The sequence below is a fragment of the Athene noctua genome, chromosome 21 (assembly GCF_965140245.1).
Source record: "Athene noctua chromosome 21, bAthNoc1.hap1.1, whole genome shotgun sequence".
Taxonomy (NCBI): Eukaryota; Metazoa; Chordata; class Aves; order Strigiformes; family Strigidae; genus Athene; species Athene noctua.
The window spans coordinates 4,207,938-4,232,602 of NC_134057.1; the positions used below are offsets into that span (position 1 = coordinate 4,207,938).

Consider the following 24,665-nt stretch of genomic DNA (forward strand, 5'->3'; position numbering starts at 1 on the left):
AATAGTGTAGGGTTTTCCTTGAGAAAATAATTAAGCTTAATTGAAACTATTTAACACTTGTTTGTTATCCCAGTGTTGCTTTTTAATGAAGTTGATGATTAGTGGTGAAATAATAAATTAGGCATGACATTGTTATTTTAGGTAGTGATGCAGTGAAGAGGAAGTTGAAATATAAATCACTCGGCATCTGCTGTGGCTGGGATCGTATGTGGCTGCTGCCAGGGCATGTGTTGTCTTGAAGCCTACGCCACGTACAGGTCCTGACTGCATAAGGGAGGAGAGGAAAAGATTGAATGCTTTTATAGTTTGAATGCTAATAAGCAGTAATACATGATGTGGGTGGGCTGACACTAATTAATTTGCTAAAAGAGTTTGCATGCGGCACTTAGGACTGCTCTTTATCAAGATCTGCTTGCAGTCTTTGCTGGGTGCTGCAGGTATGCTGCCTTAGGAGTGTTAGTCATGCTAAGACTTCATTTTAGTGTGCAAAAAGCCAAAGAAAATGAATCCTAATTAAGATACCCTGCTAGGATGTGTGTAGTGGAGCTGGACTGCCAGAGTTCTGCCTTTTGCCGTGCAGTCAGGGAGGCCCCAGTGTTGCTCTGGAAGCGAATCGAGATGTTAATTTAGAGCTTTATTTTCATGTCTGCACAGGATTTAATGCTTTTCCTTTTAACCTGAGGCTTAGCGTAAACATTGACTGTCTCAACAGCAGCTTTCCTCTTGTAGAGCAATAGGGATTACTTGCTCATCTTTCTCATCCAGTACACAGTCTATTAATAAATGCCAAAAAGGGATTTTTCTATTTTGGTCACATAATCTTTATGAAGGCCCCTGATTACATGAGGCTGTAGTTTTGGGGTAGGATGGGAATTTTTGGTTGGTCTCCACTGCATCGAGGACTGGTGCGTACGGGGGAAAGGTGGCTGCCTGGGTGCATGCTTTGCCAGGAAAGTGTTTTGGAGTATTTCATAGGTGAGAGGTCCTGGGAGGAAAGATTTGCCTGGGATTATTTTTATGTCCAGACTGTTTCAAAGTAGTGTAAAAAACCCTTGCAAATGGTGGCATGTACACCCAAATATATACCTGCCTGCTTTTATCTCCGTATTTATATAGTGAGATCAGGACATTCATATTATCACCTGCTTTTTGTTTATCACCCAGCCTTGAATAAATGAGTTGTTCCTTTTTGCAGGGTCCTGGCTGTTCCCTTCTTGACCTGACTTTGTGTTCAATCCAGTTTTGAAATTGGAGGGATGGGTTGTAGTTTTTGCCAGCTGATTAGATCATGCTAGCGAAAATGAAGTAATTGTGAGTTCAGCTGCGGGCAAAAGGGAAGAAGTGTTGCTGCATTTGCTCACTTCTTGTAGGGAAGGTTGGTAAGAAGTGTGATTTTTGGTTGTGGTGAAAACAGACTGAGACACTAAACAAGTGTTTTACATTCTACTTTTTTGGTCTAGATTAAGTTATTCAAGACTGTTTTTCCTTATAATTTTTCATAAATGTGTTTCTCCTGAAAATTTTGGTTTTGTGTATGTCGCAGCTAATTGCTGGAACTCAAAAAGATGGAAATAATTAAAACTGACAGTAGCTTCCCATGAAACTTTGAGTAGCTGTATATAACCACGTTCCCTTCCGGATCTGAAACTCGAATTGTTTAACAAGTAACACCAATTTCAGTGGGCTTAGAGGGGCTGCTTTGAGCTTTCATGGAGATGGTAGGTCAATCAGCGTTCTTTGGCCAGGCATGGCAAACTTTGCCTCAGAAGATGATGGTTATTGAAAATGCTGCTTTGCTGTCAGCAAAATGCAAAATGAGATGGTCAGCTCTCCACCTGCTGCACGCTTATTTTTGTAAAGGTGTTCAGCTGCTTTTGCTGGAGGAGGGGAAGCTCAAAACCACTTATGTATTTCTCATGAAGCCACAGACTGCATGGGGGCAAACCTCTGGGTTTGCAGGTCTTTGTGCAGTGGTTATGCTGCATGCTGAGACAGGAGACTTGGGTTTTTTTTTTTAGCCTGTGTCATTAGTAAACTTTTGTGAGCCCTGCAGTGTTGCTTTGGGAGCTGTGTGTGGCTTCTGAGCAACAGATTGACCCTGCTCTAGAGCCATGTATTCAAAATTGCATCTTCATGAGTGCCTGCTGGTCATCTGAGGAAGCTTTTCATTTTGCAGTACGTGTGGATAAAGGATGGGATGGCAAATGATCCAGGAAAGAGCCATGTGGTAAATGGATGCTTTGCTTCTGTTGCAAGTCATGGTTGTCATGGACTTGAGGTGCAGTGTGGATCTGAACGGGGCATGGGAGAATTGCTGTGCCCAGAGTTGAAGCAAAACGTAGGTTGCTTACTATCAGTAAAGCAGGGGCCTGGAGGGTTACCCCAAGCTTGGAGCAAGAAAGAATTGACAGTGAAGTTGCTGGACTGGTAAGGAGGTAAAAATGTCAGGTGAGGAACAAGGGCAGTGCCCACGCTCCAGAAATGAGAAGAAAAGCATTAGGCTTGTCAGTAGCATCTTAGCAAGATCTTAAAACAGGTAGGGGCAAGATCCATTGCAGATGTGAAGTCAAATGCGATAAAATTCAACATGGTTTTATTGACAGAAGTGTCAGGACTAGTGTCTCTGGTGCAGCTGTGGAGTTGCTGAAGAAGAGAGGTTCAACTTCCCTAGCTGGGTTGAAGGAAAGCATTTGATAGTGCCTTGTGAGAAACTTTCACAGGGTTTTGGAAAATTGGGAGTAATGTGAAGTCTCAGGCAGACGAGTGTTTTACCTAGAAAGCAGTCTGTGTTGAAAGAGTGTCATGGATGGATGGAGCTGCTGGTTATGGTCTGTGGTGTTGAAATGCTGGGGTTTCACCCCCAAGCCCCAAATCAAGGTTGACATATGGGTGATTCCCACAGCCCTTCCCAGGGGGGGTGAGTTTCCCTTTAGGCTTCCCCCCAGGGTGGGCCGGCCTGGCAGACAGAGCCATTGGGTAAAGGAGCCCCAGGGGTCCCGCAGTCAGTAACCCAAGGTCAGGTGTCCCACCTGGGGATAAAAGCTGGGACCCCTTGCAGGCAGGGGGGTGTCTGTCTGTGAGGGGGATGCCCTGTGCAGAGTTCCCTGTTGGGGAAGGACCTCCCGCCTCCCTGGGACTGGGCTCCAGTCAGCTCTGGCTTTGGTAAACGCGGGCTGTGCAGAGATTCAGTGTGTGGCTTCCTTGGTCTGATGTGTTTGGCTTGTTGACTCGGTTGTCTCCCGTCCCTTCTATGGGGGACTGCATGTCACCATTTATCCCACCCATTGTTGGTCGTGCGGTGTCGTTGTTGGGGTCAGTGGGATTGACGTCGATTCTGTATAATCTGACTGACTTGTTTGTACCCCCAGCGCTCACCCATGTACTGACCCTTTTGTATCAAATACAATTTGGTTATTGGTTCATCTTTATGCTGGCTGTGTCCTTTATGCTAGCCTAATAATTGGCAAAACAGGTGTCTGCTCTTCGCTCCAGTCCTGGACTTCATACTGGAGTTGGTTTTAGTTGTCCTGTTTGCAGGTAGAAATGCTTAACTATGTTTTTGCCTGATCAAGTTGGGTGGGGTGTTATTTATGAAGGAAGGAGTGAGTTACGGGCCTGGAATCACAAGTCATCTTTTGACTTTGGCATAACAAGTTACCGCCTGCAAGGTGGGAGTTGTAGACAAAGACACATAGCAACAGGGAAGAGCTGGGGAAGTGTGTGTTGTCATTTACTGTGGTTGGGCTGATAGACGACTTGTCTCTTTGCAATAAAACAATTGCTCTCAACCCAGTGCCCTTCTCTTTGGGGGACCTTGTGGTCTCAAGCAATAAAAATGGGATTAGGTTTGATTACAGGTGCAAAGGCTAGTAGCAAAAGAGATTGGGGACAACATTTTTCTTCTAATGCAGGTGGCTGCTGGAAAGAGGGAGCTGGTTGTAGCGGTTGATGCGAGGACATTTCTGAATTATGAAAAAGCTATGGTGATGCTAAGAGGGGGGAGAATGCTTTAGGTATTGTCATTGTAGATAATGTCATCTAAGGCTGTTTGCTGGAGATCTGAGCTGGAACAAATGTAGAGGAGAGAGGCTTTGCTTTCCGTTAGTTGCTTTACTGATGCCTGGCTTGGGGGATTAAAAGCCGTTGGTTTGTTTTATCCTAGAAACATAAAGAACTAGAGAGGGTGTTTTCTGTCTGATAAACATCAGGTTGGAGAAGTTGTTGAAGTTAAAGGACAAGGCTGAGACAGGACCAAAGCCATAAATGATATACAGCTGCCTTGGCAGTACCCTTGATCTTGCCTCTTGTCTTCCAGCAGATAGTTGGTTGTTTTTTTTATTCCTGTGGCTCTTGGCCAGAAGTACTGAAGGTTTCAAGTACATTATGGACTGTTAAACATGCTGTATAATGCAGGAATAAAAAGCTGAACCAAGAAGGAAAGTTTTCTGCTCTAATAATATATAATGAATTGTAGGTCTTTGTGCCTTTTTCCTCTCTTGTGGCCTTATGTTGTGATTTTGTTTATAAAAGCTTTCTGTTCTCTTTGATTAATTCCAGCTGTGTGTTGGGGAAAATGGTTCTAGGTACAAAATAATCATTACTGGCAGAGTTAGCAAGTGGCAGATTGGTGGGGAGGACTGAGCAAAGAATGTTTCTGCGGAATTGTGCCAATGTGATAGAAAAGGGGAAAAAATGAGGTTGAGTGACTGAGCAACCAGCTGCAGCTTCAAGTAGTTTTTTCCAAGTCTCAGCTTGAAAGTAAAGGTCTCTCCCAGCTCTCCAAGACTTGTTTTCTTTTGCTTCGTTTATTAATCACAGATCGGATCCTTCAACACTGTCATTAAAATGTTGAGCTGCTTCAGATTCATGAATGTGATGCTAGTGGGGTTTTTTTTATGTTCATTTTTAAAAGTGCCTTCAGGGATTTTGTTACCTTTTTTTCTTCTCCCTTCGTTAAGAGTCAAAACTTACCAATAGTGTTTGCTCTTAATCCTGGGACATCAGGAGCTGATATTTCCAATTTTCCTGGTAGTTCAAAGGCTGAGGATAGGAGGGCTTTTGACCCTCTCAACATTATTTCTTTCAAGTGTTGTGTTGCTGCACACAACTTTGTTGTCTTGTGGCAAAACCTTCAGACAACTAAGGGTGGCTGCTAATGAAGGTGTTGGCAGAAGAACCAGGCACATCTAACGCTGGTTCAATTTCATTTCCAGGTGATGGAATACGAGAACAGGATCAGAGCCTACTCCACACCGGACAAAATCTTCAGATACTTCGCCACTTTGAAAGTCATAAATGAGCATGGTGAATCGGAGGTTTTTATGACACCGCAGGATTTTGTGAGATCGATAACACCTAATGAGAAACAACCAGAAAGTAAGTGATATGTGTCCAGTACTGGGAGGAACTAATGCAGCGAAGAGAGTAAACTCTTCATTCTCTGCCTGCCTGATCTTTAAACTTCCCATCAAACAGTTATGTTGTCAGGTACTGTTATTGTTATGTTGAGAGGTGCACCACAAAAAGGGGGGTTGCTGTCTGATTAGCGTGCTGCCACGGTCAAAAAAGTGATGCTCTCATGTTATGTGTTATGGCAATGTGATGATGTGCAGAAGGCTAACAGAAATATAATGAATGCAGGAGCGAGGCAGAAAGCCACCACTGTAGCTGTGCAGGAGCCATTCTTGTCTCTCCAGCAGAGCCTGCAGCGTGTCTGTGCCACTGGCCGTCTGGCAGCAGCGTGGTGCGGCCAAATAATGGTGATCGTTCAGGTTCAGAAGTGTTGGTCGTGCTTGAGAGCTTTGAACCCGGGATTGGTAGGGCTAAGAAGTGCCTCCTGAAGCAATCTATTCCACTTCCATGCTCCAACCCCAAAATTAGCCTAATCCCTTCCGTGTTGCCTCGAGTGCTATTGCAGCAGATGGTGTTGGTATGAGCCTTTGAAAAGCAGATGAGATGACTTTCATACTTAACTCGTGAAAATTACCTTCAACTGAAACAGCTTCAAAAGGAGGTTGCTTTGTCAAGGAAAACCTTAAATATCAAGGCAGCCCCGTGTGCCTGTCCGAGCTGTGATGCTGCTGGCCAGGGTGGGGCTCATCTCTGCTGGCTTCAAATTCCCTGAGGATTGCAGGGAAGCACATCAGCTGTGGTACCTATGGGGTTTGGCAGGCAGCAGTGGGAGAGCAAATGCTGTTTTTTCTGATTTGGAGAGCTGTGTCCTGAGCCTTTGGTCAGAGATTGGGTTTTGTGAGGTGACAGGATGATTTTGCCTGTCTTATGTTTTGGAGGAGATTGGTGTTTTGGGTGAGATGTGGGAAATTGGGTTTCTTGATCGTCCCACAGGGTATGTCAAAAAATGAAACAGGCTTTTGTGAAATTAAAACTCCTTTTCTTTCTGCAGGCATTAATGGAGAACCTCAACCCCCAAATGTTAACTTTTGAGAGTGGGGTTTATGTACAAACTGTGAAACTGTTTTGATATCTTGCATGACAACTGCTAAATAAATGCCATGTACACTTGTGTTTAGAAAACAAGGATATGAAGTGTGTGCGGGAGGGAAGAAGAAATAATCCTGGCATTAGTGTTAAGCATATTGGTGAACTGATATTTAGGTCTTCATCAAGTCCTGAAAATGTCTGCAGTCTTCATATGAATTAGATGGCTTCATCTTCAGTGAAGAAGTAGTTTGAGCAATAAACAGAAGATAATGTTCATAGATGCTGAAATTGTGTGTTACCATCTTATCTATTTAAAGCTTGAATTGGTACTTTGAAAAGCAGTAGCACCTGGTTGAGTGTGAGACTTCCCATGTGAGGGTTTTTTTTGTCAGCCATCTTAAAAATAGAAAACATCCTATGTTTAATTCCAACACATCTCATTCTCTTTTATTTCTTCCATGTAATATTTGTGCTTGGTGCATTTTAAGGAGTGCACAGAGAATAGGTGGAAGAGTGCTGAGAAAACACCTACTTCAGAGACAAGCAAAGGTGACTAATGGGAAATAATCTGTCTGTTTTAGCCACTAACTTTCCTTTGTAACTATTACTACCCTGGCTAGATGAGCTCCTTAAATGACCCTGTGAAGCCTGTCAGGCCTTTTAGTGCCTGCAAATACTGCCAGTCAGTGACACAAAGCAGCCTGTAAGGGAAGAAAATTGCTGTAGTGATACAGTGCCTCTTGGGAAGTGGAATGGGATGGAAATTGAGCTTTGGCTGCCCATCAGCAGGCAAAGCAGGAGCATGGGCATGTTCTGTCTGGCTGGTTTGAAAATCTGTCTTGAGAACTGTTACAGTCCTGGACTTGCTTTTAGATGGAGCTGCTGCTAGGATGGGCGTTCCCTATGAGCACTGTACATCATGGCAATCATGGTAAATGGTTTTTTAATATATAATGAACAATAGAAGGGTGAAACACGTAATGTTATTGTAAAGTCAAACCAGCCATAACCTTGTTCCCAAATGTTTTAAAACCTAGCAGTAAAAAATAAGATACAGTTGGTCTGATTCTAAAACACGAAGTTACAATAAGACAAAGACTGCTACCTGCTGGCTGGTCTATTTCTGTACTTTACATCTGTTCAGTACTTTTGACTCATGGGATAATCTAGATTATAGATTAGTAGGGAAGTGCCAGGGCTGCTTTCTCTCTTAGTCATGACTCGGGTGTGCCCTCCGCTGGGGCTGGGGCATCCTCCCTTCACCCCAGATCACTCCTTTGGGTAGTGCTGTAGCCTGGAGCACTCCTTGGAAATCTCCTTCAGGGAGTGACGTATCCTCCTCTAATTGTACTAACTAGGTAGGAGAATGCTTGAACTGAATTACAGATTGCTTTCTGCAGTCCCACTGACACCAAGGTTTTCCATGAGTGGTATTTGCTGATAGGTTTGTGCGGTGAAGTAACCGCCTTCTGGTCCTGTGAATTAATTATGGTCCTGCATAAGTAGTCCGAGACATGATGAGAGCAGGGCATGATCTGTATGCTCAGGCTGCTGGTCATAATTTCATTGAGTAACTTCCTGTTCATGTGTCTGCTATTTTACGGTGAGAAAATGGTGTGGAATGTAAGTGATAGGGAGTAATGAGGTATCTGAGTCCCTGTTGTATTTATTTTTAAACTGCTAATCTACTGCAAGCTATCTTATGCCTGATTCATTTTTATGGACTACGTAGGGGAAAGCTTGATTTATTGTCAATAAAGTGTCAACTTAATTCTAGACTGCATTTTGCTAGCTTGGGGAAAATGAGTGCCAATTCATTAGCTGCTGTAGATTGCTTTCTCCTAATAGTTCAGTAAAACTTTGTGCTGTAGTTTTCCTAAGTAGGCAAAATGTGCTTAAGGTGTGACACACTCCTGCTGAGCCTGGAAGTGTCTGTCAGAATAAGCTAAAGAATGGCATTAAACTTGAAAGCTGCGTTAAAAAAAAAAATCTTTATATTTTTATCTGGAAAGTCCAAGTGCCAACAGGAGTGTGGGCAGTGATATCTGCTCCCTGCAGTCCTCTGTTGTTTTTTCTCTCCCACCTCCTCTGGTAGCTGTGAGGTTGCTCGGCTCCAAGGCTGGATGAGCAGGGTTGGTTGCTTCGTACCTGGCGCTTGTTTCATACCCCAGCCCAAAACCAGCTGAAATTACTCCATCTCAGTCTCCAGTAGGAAGGGTAAGAGTTTGCAAGAACCCCATTTCAGATGTTGCACCTTTTTGGATACAGCATGGGGTTTTCCAGAAACAGGCGTATAAAGCCATGACACTTGACAGGAGCCATTAACCGTGCCTGATACTTGCAGGTCGTTGCTGCCACAGACTCTCTAGTCCTGCCTAGCTGTTGGATCTGCTTGGTGGTGGCCTGCCTAGACCTCCTCTCTTTCCTTAGTCTCTGATTTCCCTCAATTTCAATAACTTTCCTTGTTTTCATTCTCCGTTGATAATTTTTCTAAGGCAAGTGAGTGTTTTGGGGTACCCTGGACTAAGAAGGAGCTGTGACATAGCCAGTACCAGTTGGTCTTGTTTTTTTTTGTCTTTGCAGTAAGGATTAAAAGAACTACAAAGGGCTTCATGTCTTGCCACAGCACACTGTAACGAAGACAGGTTATACCCAAATACCAGTCTTGTTCTTCCATTGCACACTGCAGTATTAACCTCTCTGGTTAACCCAGACTCCACCCACATGAAAGATGCCTTTCAAGGTCCACCATTCTCTGCAGCAGCTCAAATATCTGAACTCCTGGAAGATTTGGTTTGTTTGAGGTTTTTTTGGACTGCATGAAACAACGAACATGCTGTCAGAGCTCAGCCAGAAGCAGCAGCTGTGCCCCAGCAGCCTCCATGCACAGGATGGTGTCAGAGGAGAAGAGCTGTGAAGGACAGAGCTGATGCCTGGTGACTTGATCAGGCCCTATAGCTTGGTTCTTGGTTTTTAAATGGTTTGTTTTTCATGAGTGGACTTTGTGAGCAGCTGAACACAGGCTAGCTTCTGGATTGTTGCAGTGCTTGAGTGATTATTTGTTATTTTGAGTTAAATTTGTAAAATAGGAATGTGATCTTCTGTAGAACCAGCAGTCATGAGATGTGACAAGTGCTCACCTTGTCTGGTGGGGTGAGGGAGGACTCCTTAGGCTTGTTCAGATCCCTAAAGTTACTCAAAGTGGGATATTTAAGACCGAAAATGAAACTAGAGATGATGAACTTCCTTCTGGTTTGTTGATGGAGACTTAACTTCTGTGTTCTTCCCCGAATGCATGTGCTGGGGAGGTCTTCAGAGAGTGGGTGTGAGAGGGAGGGGTAATTCAGTGGTTATCTCCTGAACCAGGAAGTTGAAGACTGTTTTCTGTGAAAATACGTTATTCCTAGGCAGGAATCATCTTTGAGCCTGTAATGCCAGATAGGAGCCCCCAGGAAGCTAGGCACGGAGGAGCAAGAGGTGCATTTATGTGGATGCTTTCGTGATAGTCATCTGAAGAAACAAGTAATTAGGGCTTCCAGTACAGATGACAGGTTGCTTTGGCTGATCAATTGTGTTATGTATGTACATCTCGTAGCAAGACTGACTTGCCTGTTGGAGAAAGGGGAGATAGATGAGAGCCAAGTCGTTCCTTGAACAAAACAGTTTTAGACTTTAACGCAACCCTGAGAGTGTTGCCCCCTGAGAAATCTCAGGCAGCTCATTGTTTGCTTGCAGATTACGTTTTAAATTCAGGGAGAGATACTCATACAAAAATCAGAATCTGCAGCTCTGGAGGGGAAAACTTGGTCCAGCATTTTGTCTTCCCATAATGTAGCATGTTGCATGCATGGTTACCAGGATCTTCAGTCTTGGTAATTAGCCATTTTGCTCATTTAGTTGCAAGAAAAAGAGTCCATGTTATATAGCAAGCAATGGGGAAGGGAAAGAATATGATGATTAAATGTTATCCAAATAATGTGAAAAATCTGACAAGGGTATAAAGACTGGAAGGAGTTGAAAAGGTTTTTCCATCAGTGGAAAACTGCTGGCATCCCAGAAGAAATCATGATGGCTTCTAATTCTTCTCAACTGTGTTCTTGGCATAGTATAATCTTTCTTTTGGAAGCTTGTTTGTTAAATACTTTTTTAAAACTGCAATCTGTAATCTGCTGCACATGGCTCTTTTTTATTTTTTACAGGGTAACATGAATTGCTTAGTAATTGTTTAGATATTTATCAAGTTGTGGTAATTAGCTTTGAGTGAATCTGTGGAATGTATGTTTTCATTAATCAATAGAAATATAATAAGCATTTGTCTTTAGATTTGATTAGAGCTGAACAAGAGTAACAGCAGGTTATTCTGTGGGTTTTTTTCCTTTACATAAATAATTCCTTCTCCATTAAAATATCCTCCCCAGGCCCAAAAGAAAGAAGTAAACGCAGAGAATAGGGTTTTCCTGTTGAACACGCTCTTCCCCATTGTGGCAGGCAGTGAGAGTAAGTTATTTTGATTTATTTTGAAACGTTTTTATTTTTAGAGTGCTGTGAAAATACCATCGCATGAATAAGAGTGAAGGCTGATATTCTTAGAATTGGTGGCTAAGTGGTGTCAGTCCAATATGAAATAACATTTCTAGTGATGTTACTTGCTTAGGTTCTCCACGGCAGTGCTGCTGTCTCTTTTGGTTCTGCTGATAGTACTTCATGTTGTGTACTTTATATTACGATACTATTTTAGGTGGTATCAGAGTTTGTAGGAGTGCTAGTGGCACTTAAAGATTGCAAGCAAGCTGGTGATGGTGAGAAAATTTGGAAATTGTTGCAGGTCACCACTGGCACCGCTGAAAGTGAGCAGCTGGTGCAGAACCTTTGGTTGGGGGAGCAAAAGGGGCTTCAGTAATCTGGGTGTATAGTGAAAGGTGGGGTGTTATACAGTGTTTCATGTAAATAAAAGGTGTATTCTGGGGCGGGTCATGGCGAAATCTCTGGGTTGATTTGAGCAGAAACAAGCACCAAAGCGCAGCTGCTGTGTCTGGGTGGTCACTGTGCAGTCTGGAGTAGCCATGGTGCGCGTTGGTGCTGCCGTCAGTCACAGGGAGGCTGTGTGAAGCAGCCAGGTATCCTCCTGAAACGACTTCTGGATTTCATTGCTGTCTGTCTTGAAGGAAATCCTGTAATCCATTTCTGGGAGAATGATATTCCAGTCCTTGCTTTTCAGTGAAAGGTGGAAAAGCTCTTTTTTACTGTTAAACATGCCTATTAGCTTGTGTTCCTGCAGCTCGTCAGCAATAGCCCAGCCAGAGGATATTTGTTTTATGAATGTATCACAGGCAATCCTGTGATAGCTTTCACTTAGCACACCACCTTTTGAATAACAGAGATGTAGTAACTAACATTCTTTCCTTTCCTTGTTCAGATGTGATTGTTCTCGTTTGTGCGGTGTTTCCGTTAGCTCTCCAGCCTACGCGGATGCTGAATTCCTATTGTAAAGTCTTGGAGGAAAAACCTTTTGAGGTTTTTTTTGGTGTAATGTAAAGAAAGAACACAGGCATCAGGCAACAGTCCCTCTTTTTTCTTGGTTTTCTTTTGTCAACTTTTAAGATTAAAGACTTGTGGAAAAACACATAGCTAACTTGATAAAAAAGAAAATAATCTGTATTGGAAAAAGGAAAACATATTGAGTAAAGCTATATGCCTTGAACATTTAAACACCCTTTTTCAGCTTTTGACTTTGCTTGTTCTGTTGGGAGCTATGGTAAGGGCACTTTTATAGAGGGACTGAAGAGTACAGCTTAGTTAATGCAGCAGAGCAGAGGGATATTGTGCATGGATGGGAGAAAGGGTGAGCGTAACACACTGATGTGAACCAATATGATTGTGCTTGCAATAGGTAATGCTGTCTTCCAGAGCGTGCTGAGGCAGTGACATGGAAAAGACAGCACCAGAAGTGACGAATTTTTGTGCTGCATTTTCATATAAATCTCTGTCCCTGCTCTGTGAGACATGCATAAACGAAGGTTATATATTTGCTTCTCATCAGATGTGATTGTGTCAAAGGAGGCTGTCGTGATACGGGTAATGATACCTACGTTCTCAAACTGCTGTGGTGGTGTAAGCACTTTCCTCGGCAAATAATGGAACACTTGGAGCTCTTAAGCTTGAGGACAGACCTGGCAGTTTCTACACCTGGCATGAGGGGTTTGGATGCACTTACAGAAAAGCTGTGTGAAAGTCGAGGTCCATCACTCAGTGCCTTGCAGGAATCGTCTCAGGTTATCCAGATGCTTTGGTTTTCCCTGTCTTTTTGCTACATGCCATAGCAGTTGAGCAAACACATGGAAACAAATGTCTCTGTGCTTAGGTGAATGAGGCTGGATCAAACCCTGGTCTAGAGGCAAACTACCCTGTATTCAGAAGTGCTCATTTCACCAGTGTGTTTTTCTTTCACTGATTCCATCATTACTGTATTTTATAGCTGTTATTGGTGCTTTTTTAGGTTCCCCCCGATCATACTCCCATCACCTCGCTTTTTGCCCACCTCATGTGACATCTGTGCAGAATACAAGTTTGTAATAACTCTTCCTTTAGTACAGGTACTGGTATTCTGCCTTTTTAGGTGTCATTTGCTGTTTTTAATAACTTTTCTACATGTACCTACAAACTTGTATATGTGTTATTATTTATTATTTATTATGTAAGTATTTATTACCCATATTTAGAAATATATATTCTGTTTATTTTATATATGTATAAAACCGTTGTTAGTTCAACTTTTCTTGCTGTGTGTCTACATGAGCATCCATTCATTTTGGGTCTCCTTTGAAACCTGTTTGCTTTCCCAGTACTAGTGTCCAGTTGCGGGGGGCAGGGTGTGTGCCATTAAGACATACTTGCACTTGCTATTTTTAACCTGTGTCCTTTTTTAGCTTTCTGTGAGTACGTGTGTAATGTCGTGCTGTCAGGGATATGCCTTACAGCACTATTTCCTGGCATAGGAACAGGAGGTGTGATTGAGAAATGACTTTATTATGACATGTGGACGTAAGCTAAGCTCAGCTTAGTGGTCAGCATCCAGAGGGATGGTCAGGGGTGAGCTCCGACCAGATAACGTGTTTCTGGTAAAATAAGCACATGTATCAAATGAATCCTGCCTCTAAATGTGACAATACTTATTGTAATGCATTTATACCCTCAACTGTGAGGAGGACAAAACTCAGAAGAAGATTAAAGTCTGAAAATGTGCGTGAGTAGGCAATTCGCACTCTGTTACCAGGTGTACAAAATATTGAGAAAGTGCTTTCTGGCTTGAACATGCACGGATCCAGAAAACCCTCTGACAGTTGCCTTGACCTTTGAAATTGGTAACAGAGGAGTTTTAGGTGCTTTGGTTCAGAAAGGTCACCCTGGAGCAATTAATAACTCCATTTTCTGCACCATAACCATTATGAACCTTTCCAGCAGACAGGAAGGGTTTTATTATCCTCCTTCACAAGCAGGTGACGCAGCAGGCTTGGGAGAGATTTTATTTTGTTGTTTGGGGCTTTTTTCCATCTTCTTTTCTAATTTAAATTGAAATGAGGATGTGATAGTTATCATAAACAGGGGCAGTAAATGCAAGGGACGTAGATCTGCAGAGGGGTTTTATTCTTCAGAGAACTGAAAATTGGTCTGTGCTCTCCCAAATTCTGGGAAGTGCTTAGTTTGAGTTCTGCTTAATCTCCTCTCAGGGTGCATCTTCCTGACTTTGGATTGCAAAGCTCAGATAATTAATCTTCCTGAATATTTTTGTCATCTTGCTTATATGTGCATTCATCAGTGTACATATAGCCTGCTGGGCATTGCAGATTAGATTGAGAGATCTATGCCTTAACTCTGCAAATGCTGGGATATTTTTTTTTCACCTCTTCAATATAGAAAAAACATTTTGTGATGGTATGAGAGATTCATTTTACTAGTATAATAACCACTCTCCATACCTTTCTCCAAAATGCCTTTCTAGCTAAAGCTGTTGCCTTCTTACAAATGCAGCTACAACTTAATCTCCTTTAAAATCTATTTCTGAACAATTTTATCCTAAAATTTTAGATTTATTTGTGAATATCCCAAATAATTATGGGAATAAAACACAGAGAATTGTTCCCATTTGTGAGCCATTTAAAAGGTGTTTTTAAAAACAGTAAAGAGTTTATTGAGCGTGCATCTACATGGGGCATCACAGGCGAAATGTTTGCCTGGTAATAGCACTGAAGTCTTCTGCTTTGGGGTGGGTATTTCAGGCTTTTGAGAGGTGCTGGGAGCTGTGCTCCTACTGTCCCTGTTAGAAGGAGGGTTGCTTCTCCAATGCCATGGGTTTGTCGTCTTTCATGATCAAAATACAAGTTACAAAATTCATGAAGCCCTGAAAAATTTCATTCTGTCCTTATACTTTCTACTGATACTATTCAGACAGTGCATTTTACTTTCTAATCCTCCCTCAGACAGAAAACCCCAGAAATACTTACTTTTATACTCTTAAGAACTTTTTTTTTCTCTTTCAGATCTGGGCCTGGACCAGTTTATAGTGAAACGCTATGATGGGAAGGTGAGCAATTAGATTATTAAGTGTATGTTATTCAATGGCTTTTTTAAATATAGAGTCCCTTAGTTATTACCTACATGTGGATGTAAGTTAAATGAAGAACTTGAAACATTCTCTTCAGAGCTTTTTGTTGTTTAGGAGCATTGCAGTGCTTTTTCCACAATGATTTAAAGATTATTTTTTTTTTAAAGGGGTCCTATAATGTTTTCAGACAAAATATTACCTCTTCATATATACCGGTAGGTCAGGAAATTATAAGTTGTAATCACGTTGCCTTGCTGCTGCTTTATGACTGTATGAGAGCCCCACACCATTTAGTGAGTTACACCATTTCAGGGGAAACTCACTTGACCTTTTTTTTCCAGACTCCTCTCCAGATTCCTAAAGGAAAGAGACACCTGTGCTTTTATCTGCATCCCGAGCATGTATTTCCTCCCCTGTCAAACAGCCTTCCTCTGTTCCCCTTTTGAACCCTAGGTATTTCCTACAGTGACTGTTCTGGATGTTTGTGCTGTCATAATACATGTTGGTAAAACATTGGGCATGCTCTGGTCTCATTTTGTCTACCTGTGTAAGCAGAGCTGTGTAGCATCCTACCTGTTGTTATGGAAATCAGAGACCCGGTTAACCACTGTAAATCCCACTGGGATGGAGGAGTACAGTAAAGGCAGCTCTGGCCCTAGGACTAGCTGCTCATATCAACTTCTTGGTGCAGATAACTACAGATTAGTTAATTTTCCATCATATCACCATGGCCACATATTGGTACTCCAGCTTTTAGTGATATTCTTAATTCATCTGCATCATCTGAAAATAAAACTTCTGTTTTTCTAAAGGGAAGTCATCATCTGATGCCTTCATAGCTGAGTGATGAACCTGACACGTAGTATCAGGCATTTCCAGAAAGCCTCAACATTGGGAAAAAATGCATTTAAAGCTTTATATAAATACAGTGTGGGCTGAACACATGCAATTCCCTTTCTTGTTTTGTGTTAGTAGGGAAAGGTAAAGGCAGAAGGTGATCAAATACCCAAGGTCCCTGTCATCAGTGGTGTACAAGTGTTCTGGTTACCCAGGCAGCAGAGCAAGATTTTGCTTGAAAACAGACAATTGGAAACTAGTATTTTGGCAGTTAATTTTGATGCATAGAACTAAGCAAGTTGTGAACACCTGTTTTCTTCTAGCCCTGCCACAAACCCAATGTCTGCTCTTCATGATTAAAAAAAAAGCCCCAAACAAAAATGTACATACATTCTTTGCAAAATATCAAATGTTTCTCCCTCTGGTTTATGACAGTCTGTTATGCATCCACTCACTTTCATCATTTTATCTTGTCAAGCTATCACACTCATCCCTTAGGCTTTACATAAACAAGATTTGTTTGTAGGGAAGAGATGCTGAATCCCACACTATTTTTGCTAATTTTTCCTCTATTCCTGAGCACTCTGCAGTCGGTTCCTATCACACTGGATAAAAGATCCAAAGGCGATCCCTTTGTTGAACTCAACTTTCGGTTCCTCTGCCCCTCAGCACTGAGGGCTTAAATTGCAACGTGCTTGGATGTGACAGACAGTTACTGGGTGTTGAAAACCCATGGTCAGTGTTTGAGGTGCTGTGTTCAACTGTGCTTTGTCATCCTTGCTCTTGGGATCTTGCCATTCAGTGTGATGAACATCTATGCTGGGTGAAGGGTGGAGAACAGATAGCCTTTGCCTTATGTGCTAACCACCGTTTGCTCTGACCTGTAGCAGAGTGAAGTTGCTTTTTATAGAAATTACAGATGTCGGTGCTGCAGTTGGATGTCTACGTGCTGTGGTTTGGTAGTCTGAAAAGTGAGGCAACAGAGTTAGGGTACTGCAGTGGACTTTTCTTTATTGTTATCTTGCCTTGGGACCTATCTTTTCCACGGTCTAATAACACCCTAGAAGCAGTTTGCTCTGTTGAAAATGAAGAAATACAGGTTCTTGTTTGCTTGGCTGTCTGCTTAAAGACATCTTGGGACTGGCTAAATCTGTCTGTGGCTGTTATGGTTGTGGTAATGTCCAGATGAGAGGATAATTCGTGGAGAGTTTAAAATGAGTTGGCCTTGGCTCTCCCTTGATAGTGAAAGAAGCTGGCAGTAGATTGATCTGTCTGGTAGCATCTTGTTCTCATTTTATTGCTTGCTTTGGGTTTCAGTTTAAAAAACACCACTGTCTTTACTTAGTTAAGCACCAGCTGAGGTGCTGCAAGAGCTGACCTTACTCATTTCAGTTTCATTTGCATTAGTAGCACCTGAGGGATAAAACCATTTTGCATCTCTTTCTCCTTGCCTGTTGTTAACTACATATTCCTCTTGGGTTATCAAAACATCCTGTACCTGGAGATGACTTTCTGGGGCTTTGGCTTCGTGTGCTGGCGGAGCTGATGAGCTCAAACAGAAGAGTAAGAGGTCGATCATTCCCATAAGCATCCTTATGACTGTCACCTAGAGGTAATGGGACTTGTACAGGCGTGTGCTCAGAGAGTAATAGGCCTCTTCACTGGAAATTTTCCCTTCATTTTTAAGGTGGAAGGAGTTTGTGAGCAGTCAGACACAAGCAAGCTGTGGTACTGAAAAGTACTCACAATCTACAGGCTAGATCCTGGCTGAAGACTAGAACAGAGAATTTTAGTTTCAAGCAAAGATGGGTACCCAGGATTGCATGCAAGTAATAATTTAGAAAGATTCAGTTAAAAGAATGGAACCAGCTGTGCAGTCAGTTGTGGTTTAATTACATGTTACAGAACAGTGTTTGTGTTTTAAGGTATCGGTGTGAATTTTGAGCATGTATGTTTGAGATGTAAATGCTACAGCATTAGAAAGCAGATGTATGAGCTGCTGTTTTCACAGAACAAATTTTATTTACATAAAACTACCATCAAACAACTAACTGGCTGTTGTGAGGTGATCAGGACTGGTCTTGCCAAAGGATTTCATGATGTGCCTTTATATTGTAATTGTGTCAAGTTTCTGAAGCATCTTGCTGTGCATGTGATTGAATGCTATAGTGAGAAGACAATACCCACTTTATTTTCCTCTTCCTCACTCTTTTTCTTCCTAGTGATAATTTATAGACTTGATGGAGAGGGAGGTTAATGTTACTGCCTTATTAATGGGAACAGTGCTCCTGTAATTTGAGCCTAAATGCTTTTTCTTCACCCATGGCGAGACCAAAAACCCTGGAGAGATTCATCCAGTGAAAACCTTTGGTCAGTTATGTTTGCTAACATGAACTCATACTTTTCTTTGATCTGCTGCTGCGCTAAGTGTGTAGGGAGGCAACTCTGTCCCTGCCTCCATTTCTCTCTAAGTCTGGTGGTTTCTCCCCCAGGGAAGCAAGCTCTGAAAAGTAGAGGAAAAGAGGCATTGATTACTATTCATTCAGAGTTGAAAAAAAAAATTAATCAGTCTGCAGATATTTCAAAGTATTCATATTGAGCCTGAAAAAACAAGTCTATTGTGAGAACAGACATAAGCTAATGTGTAGCTCAGGGTGCTGTGGCATGAAGGTGTCCAGACCACAATCACAGAATCACCTAGGTTGGAAAAGACCTTGGAGATCCTCCAGTCCAACCATGAACCTCCCCCTGACCGTTCCCAACTCCCCCAGATCCCTCAGCGCTGGGTCAGCCCGACTCTTCAACCCCTCCAGGGATGGGGACTCCCCCCCTGCCCTGGGCAGCCCATTCCAACACCCAACAGCCCCTTCTGCACAGAAATCCTTCCTATTGTCCAGTCTAAAACAACCGAACAACTGTTCATCTGCTCCATTTCCACTGTGTCTCTTTCTTCCTCTTGCATTTTGGCAGTGGGAAAGCAAATGATTTTTTTAACCTCTCTGGAAGAGAAATATCCCATGTCGTCCCTTCTCTTGTCCTACCATCCTGAAAAGCATGCCTCTTGTTAGGAGGAATGGAGTCCTATTTAATTTAAGATGTGCTTCTCCCCTGCTGCATAATGTTTATTAGGGCCTAAAGAAAGGCCAATTTGGAGAGTGATGTGAAGATGTTCTTTACGTGTCTGATTTTCAAACTGAGGCATTGTGCCGTTTCATCACTCACTGCTTACATCTTGCTTAGCAAGATGATAGTGATGAATAAGCTCTAAACAGAAGTATATATCTTAGCACATGTAATGTGACATAAGCTTCTCAGTGTTACGTAAGTTGTAATACAGATTTTGTTAATATTTTTTTTCGTGCCCTCTCTGTTTACTTGATGGTGGGTTTTTTGGCTTGTGCTTTAATGATTGGCAAGCTTAATCTCTCAAAAAGAAAAGAAGCGATGCTCTAAGTGGTGTCTCTAAAGCATGAGCTGCATATCCACCCTGTTCAGAGCAAAATCACGCCCTGTCGCCTGGGTCCTTTGGTGCGGTCCCTGTCCCGGTGTGCCAGCGCCGGGGAGCTCCCAGGCGTCCCGCAGCTGAGCTTTCAGCAGTGCAGCCTGGCGGAAAGCTGTGAGCACCCGCAGATCGTCCATGTGGTGGGTGCACAGCATAGGTCTGTCTTTGTGCAGTTGAGTGCTTACACCAAGGGTAAATGTAGAGCTTTTAAAAGACCTCTAGCCTATTTAGGAAAAAAACCCCAACACTCTACATGGGTTATTAGTTTAATACAGAATACACTTGACTTGCTCTTTTTGTTCTCCTATGCAGAAAAATTTCTTGCTACTGCTTAATAAGAACAAAAGCCTTTGAGCTACCAGCAACAGCTTACCCTCCTGCTACCACTGCTGCAGCAAGTAATTATAGAGACATTCAGTGTCCTCTAATTAAATTTATGAATTAAGTATTTCCTGACAGCATTTATATTTACATCTCTAGATGTTTGGGGATGCTGTCGAGTAATGCAGAGCAATAGCAAAATGAAGGAAAAGGAAAACACTTCAGTTTCTGTGAGGGCCAGTAAAACATCGGAAATTCACTTCCACTGTATAATGATAGCTTGTATCATGAGCCACTGTAATGATAGGCTTAAAAGACACTTACCTGCCAAAGCCCTGTAACTAGAGGTATGTGTCCATTAAAGAAGAGGGAGTCAGCTCAGGAGGAATATTTATTTCCAGATGATTTAAAGAGCATCTTGAGAGCAGATGAGCCTGAAAAAATGTCCTCAGGAAAGATCCCAGTGGAAAGGACTGGAGGTAGATGGGCCATCCTTTTATAGTGGATTGAAGGATCTTGCTGCCAGTTTTGATAGAGGGAGAGCAAGGAACCTTTATTTATATTAACCTGGATTTTTGGGGTCCTTTGCTTTGTGTATGAGCTAAGGCTGGAGTGTGAGACTTCCACCAGAGTAGCTGTGGTGCAGAAGCTGCTGTAGACCTGAGCTTGCAGCAAGTGGGACAAGCTTGAAATCCTGCTGTCGTTCAGGAGCCAAACACTGAACCAGAGCCCTGAGCTCCTGTGATGTTTAAGTGACTCTGAAACTTTGATGCAAAAGAATGCAGCTCTAAATGATAACCTTATCAAAAGCAAGCTATTGTAACACGGTAAATAGCAGTTATCAACTGTCTATGCAGTTGATTTACTGAGCCTGTTAACAGAGAAGGATACTCAGTTCTTTCTCTAGCTTAGATGCAATGAAGAGGTGAGGAGTCCTCTACATCTAACTGTATGAGGTCTTGCCAGTGCCTGTTGTAAGAGTATTTGATGAGTCCCCGGGGTCAGCAGTTTGAGCTGTTGAGTCTGGGTTATGGCTTGCTTGGAGTGAAGCATTCAGTGATCCTGGTCCATAATCTGTGTAAAAAGTCACCGTCCAGTTTCAGATTGTCTGCCTTTGAATTCCTTCACCTTCTGATCTCAGTGCAGGTAGTATTTACATAGTAACCAGCAGGCATCTTCTTACATAGATGATAACCTTATGTTTGTCTATATGAAAGCTTCTTTGCCATCCCCAAAAACATCACAGCAAACTGGTGGGAGATAATTCTTGCCTGCGACCCTTTGTGGAAGCAAGCAGAGATGCAGTTTATTGCGGATAATCAGCGAATCTGAGCTAAGCTGACATGGTTTTCTCCTTGACTTTCTTTGCTGACACCACTGTCCGTGTTTGTGGGTTTCTTTGCTAGCTAGCTTTCTCCTCTCAGACAAACTTGGCCCTCCCATCTGCTGTAGTTAGCAGTTTTCAGTTACTTTTGTGTTAGTCACTGCTCTTCCCTGTTCGCTGGGACCTGTGCGGATGCGAACTGCAGATTCTGCTCTTGGCTTGGTTTTTATAAAAATAAATTTCTTCAAAGAAAATATTTACTTGCTTCTAACACAGGTAAATGCATGGTGCACAAACATCCCTGTGGACAACTGGCTTTATGTCCATGTACAGAACACACATCATCCTTTCCTACCCCCTCTGCCAAAAGTTTGTGGTGTATTTCAGTTTTGACAGAGCTCTGCTTGCTGTTATCTTTTTTGTACTGTTAATTCTATGCTTGTTTTCACAGGGCTCATTTGGCAGATACTGCTAAAATTCTGTGGTTGCTGTATGTCATCTTTTATTCTGGTTTCTAGGAACCCAGCAGGTGTTTCTTCCAGCTACTAATATCTATGATACTTATGTCTTTATTCTAATTATGGTTTGTTTTTTTTGGTGTAACCAACCATTCCCTCATTTTCTTCCCTTTTCTAACCCTCTCCCCTTCCACCAGGATTTCTGGCAGGTACAAAGCAGACAGCATGTGCTTTGATTAGTTCGTGCTTCAGACCTCATAATATGCACTTTTCATGTAAAAGGAACAGTGTATGCTCACCCCTTCTCCCCGCTCCTTTAATAAGTTATCCTGAATCCTCTCCTTGATCTTCAGCCTAAAGGATTTATTTCAGAATACTTGAATTGGGCTTAAGAGTACAGTCCTCAGGGTAACCCTTACTAAATGGCTTTATTCATGGGAACATCTTTGAGCAAAGCTCAAATGTGTATCTCCCTGTCCTCCTATTTTCACGGTGTCTTCTGTGGCATTGACTTATTTTGCAGCTTGATGAGACTGTGATAGAGTTGACTGTTAGAAAATGGTGTTTTCAGCTCAAGGCTGAACAAAGGTTTTATTTTGTGAGAAAGGACAGGCCTGTCTCTGGCCAAATGCTGTGGGGAAACATCATGTATTTGAATGTGTCTAAGTTTGGTGAAAGATTTATTTTTGCAAACTTCCTAGAGTTTTTCAAGTTACAGGACTGTGTAGGGCAAACTATATTAAAGAACATCTTAGGAAGAAGCTGTTTAGATTCTGTAGTTCATAAGATGGTTTCTAGGAAAAGGAACTAGAAAACAAAGGAAAGCTCATTTGGTATTAGTAAGTAAAGAGAGAAATGTACTCTAAACACTTCCAGTTTGCCCTGTAGCTTGTGACGTTAATGAAATCCGTAGGGGAAGTTTGCAAAAAAATAAGCAACTTGGTGACAAAGTGCCCTTAGTGGGTGTATGCAGGCTTTTAATCAAATAGTGGTTTATGGGATCGTTTTTGGCTTTAATTTCTTTGATAGTTTTGCTGACATTAGATTAATGCTTAATACTTAAGGGATAGGAAACTGAGCTCTGCAGACTCTGTCCTTGGGTAACACGGAGTTAGTAGGGAGGAGGGGAGAGGGAAGGAGGGTGGATTGAGCAGGATGGGAGGGAATGCTTTAGGAGGTGCTTGACCTCCCTGACTACAGAAGGAAAGGAAGGTCTGGATGGGAGAAGCAGGTGAAGAAGATAGGAGTGAGAGAGTCGAAGATCATGGCAAGATTTTTACTTGTGTCTTAATTCAGTTCCTTAAACTATTTAATGGTTTAAGGAATTGAATTTTATGATCATAATGACAATCTCTAATTACATGATTACATGTGGTTTTTCCCCAAGCACCTTTCTCATTCAGTGCGTGATTAGTACTGAGTATATGACCCCAACCTCATCATCTGAGCCAATGCTTAATACTTGTTTTCTATACAGAATTATTATTTTCCTCGTGTACTTTCACACTGGAGTTTTTATCTGAGAAAATGAGCAGTGTGCATTATCAACATAATGAGTTCATCTTGGTAATGTGGGCTGAGGTGAGGGAAAGCACTATCCCGATTTCCATCTGGAAACCAAAATAGCCATTTAAATTCAAAGGTGTCAGAAGTCAACTCATTTTAGTAGTATGATTTGGGTCATCAAGGACCTCATTTCAATCCTCCCCCATCAAATTTCCATGACAAATGCCTCTATGGTCCTACAGATTGTGATTTCATTACCTTACAGAGGACTGAGCACAGCAGAGGGGAGCAGAAGTGTACACTGTCCCTTTTCCGAGCACTTCCTATTTGCTTTTTCAGCAGGGGTTTCTCCCTTGCATGAGTGGGTCTGCTGCCTGCGAAGGGTCGGGAAAGTCTGTGTCTTTTTTTTTTTTCTTGGTCATACAGAATGCTGGCCTTGCTTTTCAGGTGCCGTTTGTTTTAAAGGTGATGAATATTTACAGCCTTGCTGGAAGGAGGGAATGTGGATTTCTCTTTCCAGTCTCAGGAGACCACCTGTAGTAATGATTGCTGCCTAATGTTTGATTCTCTGTATAAGTCCAAATTCACATTCAGAGAACAACTTCATCCATGACCAGCTCTGTATTTTTGTTCCCTGAGTATATATACAGATAACCCCAAACCAGAGATTAAAACCCTCTCTTTATTAAAATATATTCTTGGAATGTCTTAAAAGTGCAGTATTTATCTGCCAAGAGTAAATGTTAAATATTTTCCTATGCTAACACTTACTCACCACAATTTGCTGTGCAGAATCTCGTTGCGCTTGCCTGTGTTAGTATGTAGACTTCATAGGAAATTATCTAGAGCCACTAGGAATGGTACTGTGGACTCTTCCACTGCAAGAAGAGGTTTAGAAAGTCCTTGTGCTGTTTCCATCACAACCTTAAACACTTTTTTCTTCTTTAGTGATATATAAAAAAATCCCAGCTGATGTGTCTAAAATAACATATTTTGCATCCACGTTATAAAGCTAGCTTTAAAAACTCTAAATCCCTCAGTTCTGCCCCAAGTCCTTTTTTGTCCTTGTTTCATAGTGTAGAGGGACCTCCCCTACCTCTTTTTTCCCTAAAGGGCTTTTGAACATCTGGGCTCAAAGGCTCGATTTTAAAATCTGGTTCTGAAAGCCTTTTTATTTCTTTATTTCAGTTGTCTTTAATGTAGGTAGTGAGGTGCCAACATGAGTTGTCATGAAATTTCTATTTACATGGCTTTGGTTCTTTAAAGTTTATATCTTCTAAAAAATGAGCAAAAATTTAACATCTTCATTCCAGAGCCTCCAGTTCAGCATTTTGATGCAGACATAGTTCAAAGCATTAATATTTTTAATTACCATAGCAGGCTGCATTGCCTGCGGTTTTCACTGGCATTTCTTAAGGGTTTTCCTTTATCTGTCTTGTGTGATAGAGCAATACAGAGCATCTGCTGCAAATGCGTTAGTTAGTGAGTGTCTTGGTATATATTTCCCCAGATTTTCAACAGCCCTGCTCGGGAAGGAGCTGTAGGGACTGTGCGAGCACGATGCTGTCCTGCAGGCTCCGCGGGACCAGGCAAACAGGAGCTGCGCCGCTGCACGTTGAAATGTTGCGTGGTGCTAACCAGATGGCAGATGCTAGCTAATATTTTTAAAGATGT

The 24,665-nt window shown here is 42.1% G+C and overlaps 1 protein-coding gene across 3 annotated transcripts in view; it reads left to right on the top strand.

Annotated features, from left to right (window-relative positions):
• MICU1 (mitochondrial calcium uptake 1) overlaps positions 1–24,665 on the top strand; it is a 111,033-nt gene that overhangs the window by 29,824 nt on the left and 56,544 nt on the right. For 2 of the 3 annotated variants that reach the window (XM_074924397.1, XM_074924401.1), the window contains 2 exons: positions 5,214–5,376; positions 14,979–15,022. In XM_074924397.1, the coding sequence (XP_074780498.1) occupies positions 5,214–5,376; positions 14,979–15,022 (207 nt within the window). Of the gene's footprint in view, positions 1–5,213; positions 5,377–14,978; positions 15,023–21,682; positions 21,695–24,665 lie in introns of all 3 variants that reach the window. The other variant, XM_074924400.1, reaches the window with a different exon arrangement.